Genomic DNA, 10,735 nt, shown 5'->3' with positions numbered 1-10,735 from the left:
AAAAAAAAAAAAAAAAGAGATACATACATACACATATTCAAAGAAAATAAAGAGAGTGAACTGCTAAGTACCCATCGGCAACTTTAGCCTTTTGTCCTTCTTAACTCATCTGTCCCCCAACTTCCCCTGCCCTCACACCCACCCATCCACATATATTCTTCCCCTGATATATTTTAATGCAAATCTCAACATACAACTATTTCACCAGTAAAAATTTAAAATATTTTTCTTATACAATTTTAAATTTTATCATATCATACAATTTAAAACCTTTTATCATGAAACTGTAAGAAATTAACATTTTCAACACCCAGCCTTTAACAGAAAATAAAATGACATTCTTAAAGTCTAAGATCCAATCATTACCCAGCATTTGCAACTTGTATATACAAGTTAATTTATGCCAATAATTTTTAAAGCACATAAACTGGGACTAGTATGTTCTGAATTTTGCAGTGTCCTTAATTCTGTAAAAGTCAAGGAGAAGGACCCAATAAATTAATCAGTCAATAGATCCTACTGATATGAAATAGTCAAAAAAATGCAATTCAATGCCCGATGAGCCCTACAAGTTTGAAGAATGAAATGAATAGAATTCCAGGAGAGGCTTTCTCCTTCACAGGGACACTGATTCTTTGAGACTGATCTAAAAGCTTCCAATTTATATAAAAATATTTTATAAAACCTAAAGATAACAAAGAAGCATAACTGATGCATAACTAATAAAATGATACCACTATTGGAAGGAAATGGATGACCTGCCATTATCATATAACTTTAAAACAAAAGTTAATGACTTACCTGATTTTCAGAAAATGGGAATTTGGGTTCAATGGAACAAATCTGATCATAATATCTACAAAACAAAGCAAAATTAATAATTATCAGTGCTAAATGTCACATGCATTATGTTACTGTAGCTGGTTTAAGAATATATAAAAATTATTAATGCTTACTTTAAGTGGCCCACAATCAAATTCAATCAGCTATTTTAAAGTTAATAAACATAGTCTTGCAGTGTGTAAACTCGGTGTTAAAATGTATGCAAGGAAAGAACGATGAGCAACTGGGCACAATGGTGTACACCTGCATAGATAGCAAAACCCCATCTCTAAAATAAATATTAAGTAAAATCAGTCAAAATTTAAAAAATAAAAAATAGGTTGGCTCACACCTGTAATCTCAGCACTTTGCCAGGCCAAGGTGGAAGGACTGATTGGGGCCACAAGTTCAAGACCAGGCTGAGCACAAGCAAGACCCCATTCTCCATAAAAAAAAAATAATAATAATAGAAAAATTAGGTAGGCATGGTGGTGATGCCTACATTCCCCCCTACTTAAGAGCCAGAGACAGTAAGATCACTTGAGCTCAGTAGTTTGAGGCTGCAGTGAGCTATGATGACACCATTGCACCCTAGCCCAGGTGACAAAGCAATCGTCTCCAAAAAATGAAATAAACAAAATAAAAAACAAAACTATGAACAAAAACCCATCCCCACCAACACAGAAAAGTATTTATCAAGTATAACTGGCTAAAAGTAAATAAACATTTGCTCAGGAAACCAATGTATTTAAAATACTATTTCCTATTAATATAGCTGTATTTATATCCATTGGACAAATTAATCTCTCTGCTAAACTGATGATTAAAAACAGGTTTAGCAAGTTTCAAATATGTTTTAGGTATGTCCTCTTCTGTCCATCTTCACTACTGCCACACAACTCATCAAAGCTACCACTCTTTTATTTGGACTAATCCGCTGGCTAATTCCTAGCCAATTTCCTTGTTTCCTTTCTCATTCTATCTAATCTATTCTCCACAAATCAGCCAGAAGGATGGCTAAATATGAAATAAGATACTTCCTCCTGATGAGGACAAGTTTTTAGCCAGCAAGTCTGGTGAGCGAGGGAGGGAAAGAGGGTCAGAGCCAAACTTTTTAATTGGCCCCTAATCTTTCCTCCTTTCCTTATTCCCACTTCCCCTTCATTGAAACTATCTTTCCATGGTTTTTCTGGAAGTGAGTTTTCAGCGGGGAGGGGACCCTGTCAGAGAACAAGCTTTTGGCTGGGCATGGCTATGGTTACAAACAGGAAGAACTTAAGATAATGGCAGCCAGGTTTCTCACTGTCAGAGAAAGTAATATGAATACGGGAAGGCAGAAAGCTGGAATAAACTTTGCAGTTTTAGACTAGAACTGAAGGTTATCAGTGTAAAGTTATTTATTTATGTCGTTGAGAGAAACGAATGCAAGTATAAATATGTATGTTTCCTAAACATTTATGCTGAGAGGGCGTAGAAACAGTAACACCTCACAGTAGCAATAAGCACATCTACTATCCAAATAATGTTCTGCATTTTAAGACTTTTAAGACTATGCTCTTTAGAGAAATGTGTGATTCCAGGGCTGAGATTGAGAAAATTCAAGATTCAAGCCTCAAACATCTTGCTATGCCAAAAAGTTAAGGAAGTACTGAAAAAATGATAAGGACATGTCAAAGGAACACAGAAAATAGCTTTAAGGGGCTTCCTGTGGCAAAGTACAAAATAAATTTAAATAAAATGAGAGTAACAAACCATAACTCATTGAGGAAAATAAGAACACCATTCTGAAGTAAAGAAAATACACAAGTAATAGCAAAAATTCTACCATACTGTACTGCACTGCAAATAGAATTAGAAAAATCACAAATTGGTACTTTTTGCAGTATAATATCTGATTCTGACAAGATTTATCAACAGATGCTAAAATAATGACAGTTTGGTATAGAACAGGACACTACACAGTCTCAAAGTATCTCCCCCTAAAATACTTAACTAATCAGGTGGAGCCTAGCCCAGGCCTGCTTAACAACAATGACAACTGCAACCAAAAAAGAGCCAGGCTTTCTGGAGGATGCCTGAGGTCCCAGCTACTCAGGAGGCTGAAGCAAGAGAATCACTTAAGCCCAAGAGTTTGAGGTTGCGGTGAGCTGTGACACCACAGCACTCTACCAAAGGTGACATAATGAAACTGTCTCAAAAAAAAAAAAAAACTTAACAAATCAACACAACATACTTTTTAACTCTAAGATCAAGAAACCCAGCAAACACTGTCTTAACCAATTGGTAAAAATTAACATTACCACTAAAAGGACAAATCAACATCATGCTTTTCCTAATATGTACTAAAAAGAACATGACATCACTTCACTGGTACTCCTATTCAAAAACTCATAAACTACAAGAAAATATGAGACAAACCCTTATTGAAGGTCATTCTACAAAGTAATTAGCCTGTATTCTTCAAAAATGTCACGGTCATGAAAGACAAAAAAACTAAGAAATTGTTCCAGATTAAATAAGACTAAAGAGACAACTAAATGAAATGCATGATCCTAGATAGTGGGAGGTAGACCATCTGAATTCCTCACAGACCTTCCATCTCAGAGTAAAGTGTCCAGTCAGGGGAATGTCTGCATGACTACCCCTGCATGGGGAAATCAGCAGTGCAGGCCAGCTGAGGCCATTAACTAGTAGCTTACACCAGAGCAACTGACATGCCTGAGGAGATAGGACTTGTTCTCCCTCCCCTCTCTTCTGGTTGCACCGTTATCTGGCCACTTCAGATGTTCCATTACCCTGCATCCTTGCTTACCCTTTACTCAACAGTCGTAGGGGCTACAATCTCCCCTCTCTCATTCTTTTTTTTTTTGAGACAGAGCCTCAAGCTGTCACCCTGGGTAGAGTGCCATGGCTTCACTGCTCACAACAACCTCCAACTCCTGGGCTCAAGCAAGTCTCCTGCCTCAGCCTCCCAAGTAGCTGGGACCACAGGCGCCCACCAGAACGCCCGGCTATTTTTTGGTTGCAGCCATTATTGTTGTTTGGCAGGTCCAGGCTGGATTCAAACCCGCCACTTTAGATGTACGTGGCTGGCGCCCTAGCGGCTTGAGCCACAGGCGCTGAGCCTCCTCTCTCATTCTTAACTTTGACTGTTAACTAACGATAGCTGTGCATTCTCACATGTATACTCTGTTATGTACCCAACAAAAAGATTCCGGGAATGCAGGACAGGTGCTGCATTGTTTACATTAGATCCTGAACCTGTAAATAACATTACTGGAAAAATCAGCAAAACTTGAAATAATTCTAAAGTTGTACTGTGGTTATATAGGACAACACCCTTTTGCCTAGGAAATAAACTTAGAAGCATTATATAGTGAAACCATTTAATGGAATCTCATTATACTTAAAATTGCAGCCAAAACAGCAAGATAAGGTCTTGCATTATCTGGCTATCATCTAACTCTCCAACCTCATCTCAGGATATTCACTACTCATTCTAGTCACTAAATTATATGCTCTCCTAGCTCAGGGCCATCATATTTTTCCTCTCTATCTAAAAACCTTTCCCATCTCCATTTCCCACTTTTGTCTAGGCTGACATGTCATCAAAGAAACTTTTCCTCATTCATTAATCCAACAAATATATAAGGGCTTACTAGTCACCAAACACAGTTTTAGTACATTAGGAATTCAGTAGTAAACATACATTTAAAACTACGTGACCTTGTAAAGCTTTTAAAGAGAAAGACAAACAAGATAATTAAGTAAAAGTATGGTATGGTGGATAACTGGTATCTATGATATCATGGATAAGTGCTATGGAGAACGAAGAGGTAAGAGGAATAAATATGTAAGAGTGAGGTGAGAAGGCCACCATTTAAAATCCCATAGACATCTGACTGCGTGAAAATTTTGTTTTAAAAATGTTAAAACAGCATGACTAGAGAAGGCATGAGAAAGGTGATAAAGTAAGCCAAGCAAAAACCTGAGAAAAAGGCATTACCAACCTAAGGAAAAGCAAGTGTCAACACCCTAGGACAAGAGTGTACCTGAGAATGTACCTTGGCCTGGTAAGGAAGCCAATACAGACTCAGAATGAACAAAGGGGAAAATGGAAGATAAAGTCAAAGAAGAAATGATGCCTTGAATGTCACTGTAAGACTTCTGGCTTTTATTATATAGTGCGAGAGGGTGAACCATCAGAAGGGTTGGACAAAGAAAAACATGATCTAATTTGTTTTCACAGATTCACCATGGCTACTATGTAGAAAACAGACTGCAGATGTGCAAGGACAGAGGGAGAAAGATCATTTAGGAAACTACTGAAGTAATCCAGTCATGAGATGATGCTAGCATGGACCAACCTAGTCCATAGGTGCAGAGTGATAAAAGTCAATGTAACCCTTTTTTTAAATTAGTTCCCTCTCCATTTATAACCTTAGGCCCCTGAAGGGGGATCATGGGGTCATGTTTATGGGATTATATTTATAGGATTATGTTTAATGTCTTTCTCTCAAAAGATTCTAAATTCCATGAGAGGAGAGAATGTGGTCTATTTGCTGTTTTGTTGCAAGCCCCAAGCAAACAAATCAGTAAAATTCAAAGCTTTCAAAAAAGCAGGCTTTTTTCCTATCTCTACAAAGTAAAACCTAAGATTCTGTTTTGAAAATGAATAGGAGCTATTAAAAGACCAAGCCCATAAGGAGAGGAAGAGCAAGTGCCAAGGGCCTGAGGCAACAGTGTACCTAAAGTGTGCCTGGCACAGCAAGGTCAATATGGATATAGAGGCAGGACTAGAAAACTTTTTCTGAAAAGCAATATTCTAGGCTCTGCTGGGAAAAGGGGAATATCAAGTATGTAGTAAGTATGCAAGAATTTATATAACTAAAGAGAAAACTCCTGTCCTGCCCGCTATCTTTTTTACCTGAGTTAGGCCATCCCAAACAGTGAGCACAAGAGGTACACAATTCTCCAGGTGCCATCAGCTAGAGACATTCTCTTAAGGAAAAATGCCTGTCTAATGGAGAAGAGCCATGGGGGTAGGGAAGAGTAGCCAGTAGTTTCACTCTTTACCCTAATGAGACCCAAGTTCCAGCTCACCCTTTTCTCCTCCAGGCCACTTGGGCATCTGGCACAGCTGGCCTGATAGGAAGTAATCTCCTGAGTCACCAATTCCCAGACAGATTCCACCATTTAGTGGCAAACCACTGACAAGCAAAGTAACCAATGTGTAATCAGAGCAAGCCTGGACAACAGTGAAAGGTGGCCAGGGAGGCAGGAGCTAGAAACAAACACAAGAATGGAGCAGAGGAAAATGCCCCAACTAGGTCTCCAAGTCCCACAGTGCTAACCCACTGGAGTAGTGCCCACAGGCATATAAAAACAGGCGATTAGGCAGGCCTTATTGTACTGACCCTTGCTATAAAGTAACCAAAGAAGGATGGAGAAAAGTGACTTGGTCTGCAAAAGGATCAGGAAAAGAAGTACAACTAAACAGAATATACTAAATTTTTTATACCCATTTTCTTCACTTCAAAGCTTTTGAGGTCAACTCACAAAACATAAGTTGTATAGGGACACAGCACATTTATACTCTATTTTTAAATTATTAGAACATACATGATGGAATCGCCAAAGTAAAACGGCTATGAGGAATGTTATGGAAGTTGAATGAAAAGTATCACAGGAGAGAAGTCACTGATTATCAACAATGTCTGTCCAGTATATAGCAAACCCCAACAAAACATGACACATGCAGTCGGTGCCCGCAGCTCAGTGAGTAGGGCACCAGCCACATATATCAAGGCTGGCAGGTTCGAACCCGGCCTGAGCCAGCTAAACAACAATGACAACTACAACCAAAAAAATAGCCAGGCATTGTGGCAGGCACCTGTAGTCCCAGCTACTTGGGAAGTTGAGACAACAAAATTGCTTAAGCCCAAGAGTTGGAGGTTGCTGTGAGCTGTGACACCACAGCACTCTACCAAGGGCAATATAGTGAGTCTCTGTCTCAAAAAAAAAAAACCAAGACACAGTATTGCTGCACCAGAGTTATGACAGAAAGTAACCAGTCAGGTGGAGTGGAGCAGTCAGGACAGCAGCCTAGTTTTGTCACAGAGTTAGCTGTATGGGTTTAAACCTCTTGTGTAAAACATAGGCAGAGTATTCTTTTGATAATTACACAGAATGATACTCCTGACAAATTGTTTTATTTACTAAACATCAGAAAAGTCAAAACAAAGAAAACAAATCAGATTTTGAATCTTTCTTTAACTTTTATGTTTATTCATCTGTGCTGAATAAAGTTACTCAAGCCAAAAAGCTCTGCTAACTACAGATATTCCTTGAGACCAGGGACCAAGTATAATATAATACAATCTTTATATCCTCCTTACTGTCTTCTACAATGTAGTCCACACAAACTTTGCATATTAGTATTTGATTAACAAATAGCACCAATGTCATCAGAGCTGGTATCTCTATTATTTTACCCCCAAACCAACATTCAGAACATAAGCAACAGCTGTGAAGTAAAATGGCACAGGAATTTTTTTCCCTGATCTATAAAACTCTTAAGGCTTAGAAAATGTTTCAGAAATTACAACATTTCAGAAAATGTTTCAGAAATTGAAATCAACTTCATTCTAACATTGAAAATGGACACTACTATAAGGCAACAAACTAAATACTGACCCAGGAAAGGATAAGAGAAAAATCTGTTTAAATTTCAGAAAGTCTATATAAATGACTATTGGATTAAAGGAAACAAAAATGAAACTGCAAACTATTAAAAAATATATATAAGTAAATAAATATCCATAAGAATTCTTTATATCAAAACTGGCAGGATACTACCAATGTAAAGAAAAGGCATATGGTCATAAAATAAATATATTAGAACAAAAAAATGGAAAACTAACCATTTAATACAAAAAGAACAAGTGGGAGAAAAAATAGAAGAAACAAATGACAAACACAGAAAATAAACCAAAAGCCTTGGTTTTAAAAAAGAAGGTGGTAGCTCCAAACCCTTAGCAAATCTGATGGGAAAAAATCACACATAACACAAGCACAAAATTAGAAATAAGAAAATAACTTCAAATAATGAGACTAAAACATTTTGCAAAAAGTTTCTATGTGACAAAAGATACCATAAACACAGACAAGAGAAAAGAAATGGATTGTGAAGATGTTTGCAACATACATAATGGAAAAAGAATAAATATCAAGAAAATATAAATAACCCCTACAAGGCCAGACTGGTGGCTCTCTCCTGTAATCCTAGCACCCTGGGAGACTGAGGCCAGAAGGTGGCTTGTGCTAAGAATTTAAGACCAGTCTGAACAAGAGAGAGACTCTATCTGTACAAAAAACAGAAAAATTGGCTCGGCAGCGGTAGCTCAGCGGCCAGGGCGCTAGCCACATACCCACATACACCAGAGCTGGCAGGTTCGAACCCAGCCCAAGCCTGGCAAACAACAATAACAACTACAACAAAAAAATAGCCAGCCGTTGTGGTGGGTGCCTGTCATCCCAGCTACTTACGAGGCTGAGGTGAGAGAATCGCTTAAGCCCAAGAGTTGGAGGGTGCTGTGAGCTGTGACGCCACAGCACTCTACCCAAGGCATCACAGTGAGACTCTGTCTCAAAAAAAAAAAAACAGGAAACTTAAGTGGACAGGGTGGCACACACCTATAGTCCCAGCTAAGCAGCAAGAGGACAGCTTGAGCTGCCCATAATAAAAACTCCTTTTCCCAGCACCTCTTCTGGAAGATGGAGACACACCTAACAGCCAATAGCATATAAGCCAGGTGTTGTAGAACAGTCTGCTGGAAACATCCTGAAGGCCAAGCCCTCTTTCTGCCTTCCTTCATCTTATAGTCTGGAACTGAGAATGACTGCAGTCTGACATGAGAACAAGAACCATACTCTAGGATTTACAGAGCAAAAAGCTGAAAAGAGTCTGAATTGTAGTGAACTTCACAACCCTGGACCCTACCAACTTTTTACACAAGAATAAAATCCTAATTTAACTCACTGATAATGTGATCTACCACACAGAGATAAACCTAACCCTAGGCTCTGCGCCTGTGGCTCAAGTGGCTAAGGCGCCAGCTACATACATCTAAAGTGGCAGGTCTGAATCCAGCCCGGACCCACCAAAACAATAATGGCAGCTGCAACCAAAAAATAGCCAGGCGTTGTGGCAGGCGCCTGTGGTCCCAGCTACTTGGGAGGCTGAGGCAGGAGACTTGCTTGAGCCCAAGAGTTGGAGGTTGCTATAAGCTGTGATGCCACAGCACTCTACTCAGGGGGATAGCTTGAGGCTCTGTCTCAAAAAAAAACCTGACCCTAAAACAGGTGCCATACCAAAAACAGATGATATGAAAAGCTACATATGTGACTGCTGAGATTCCCAACCTCCATTCCCCAATCAAATTTAAAGAAACTGATAACCAGACATTTTCAAAGGTGACTAGAAGCTTTCTCTCTAAAAAAAAAACTGAAAACCACAAAAGAAATGACACAATGCTGGCATCTGGGGTTTCCAAAACAAAACATCAGCAGAGTTTCCATCTGATCACCCTATCAGAGGTGTCCAACCCTTTTTCTTTTTTGCTGTACATTAGAAGACTACGAGTTGTCTTGGGTCACACGTTAAATACACAAACACTAATGAAAGTTGATGAGCAAAAGACAAGATCTATGCATACTTTTTGAGCCACTCAACACCACAGGTAAGCAAAACAATCCTCAAGTAATCAGCATGCAGGGGCCGCAGGTTAGACACCCCTGCTAAGACTCTTCTAATCAACTTTTAGTAACAGCTACTTTGTAAAGAATAAAACATCATACAAATGAGTTTTGAGGCTTAGAGGTCTGATTATTTGTTTTTGTTTGTTGAGGCAGAATCTCCCTATGTGGCCCAGGCTGATCTCACTTTGGGCTCAAGAAATCCTTCATCCTCAGCCTCCCAAGTAGCTAGAATTACAAGTATGCATCATGTCCACCACAAATGAGTTTTTAAGTCATCACTCTCATTAATATCATACACATAATGTAGGAAAATGTATTTTAGTTAATTTTAATAGAACACCTACAAGTTAAAGAGACTATTATTACTCTATTGCTGGAGATACATATGAAACTGTGTATCAGGACCTACCATGGTAGTGTCTATTCTTTTGGAATCCTCTTTCTCAAAATTTAAAAATTTGTTAAGTTAAAAAATATATAAATGAAAGTTCACTTTACACAATTATTCAAACATAATTACTAAAAAATAAGATACTCCACTTGATTTGAATGAACACTGCACAACTGTTTGACAACTGATTTTACAGCTTATGTACCTAAGGAACTTTCATATACACCTCCATCATGGAATTTAGTAGTATCTCCTAGCTTAACCTAACCCCACTAGAACAGTAAAAAGTGAAAAACTTAATATATGTTGAATGAATGTGCTAGGAGAGGATTATACAGAGGTGACCAAGGAAATATGGTTACTTTCAAAGAGACCATCTCTACAACAGTTCCACTACCTAGGAACAGTCCACACATTTAAGTCTGATAAAATAAAGGAAAAGACAAATTAAGTTTTAAAGTTCATGGCAGAATCCTAATCAAACCATTATCCACCATCCTCCCTTGTCAATTTAAACCTCTGTACCAACTGTGGCTCTCCAGACCCCAAGCTCCTTAAAAGCTGGAACCAAACCTATTCGACAAGATTTTTATCAAAGGATTCACTCTGTCACAATTATGTGTTTTTAATACTGCTAGTGGAAAATCCTCACAGAATGCTGCTCATGTCTACATAAAAATTGCTTTGAAATTTTTTAAAGTATATTAATTCTAAAGATTGACTAAGTATTCCTAGTTTAAAAAGTACTTAAGCTAAGTATCA

The 10,735-nt window shown here is 38.3% G+C and overlaps 1 protein-coding gene across 1 annotated transcript in view; it reads right to left on the bottom strand.

Moving 5' to 3' along the window:
- Nucleotides 1-10,735, bottom strand: part of PDCD6IP (programmed cell death 6 interacting protein) — a 64,947-nt gene that overhangs the window by 52,484 nt on the left and 1,728 nt on the right. The window contains exon 2 of the mRNA XM_003781785.3: nucleotides 802-856. Coding sequence (XP_003781833.1) covers nucleotides 802-856 — 55 coding nt within the window. The remainder of the gene's footprint in view (nucleotides 1-801; nucleotides 857-10,735) is intronic.

This window comes from Otolemur garnettii, unplaced genomic scaffold (assembly GCF_000181295.1).
Source record: "Otolemur garnettii isolate 467f Iridium unplaced genomic scaffold, OtoGar3 scaffold00002, whole genome shotgun sequence".
NCBI lineage: Eukaryota > Metazoa > Chordata > Mammalia > Primates > Galagidae > Otolemur > Otolemur garnettii.
This window is presented reverse-complemented; position numbering and strand designations above follow the sequence as displayed.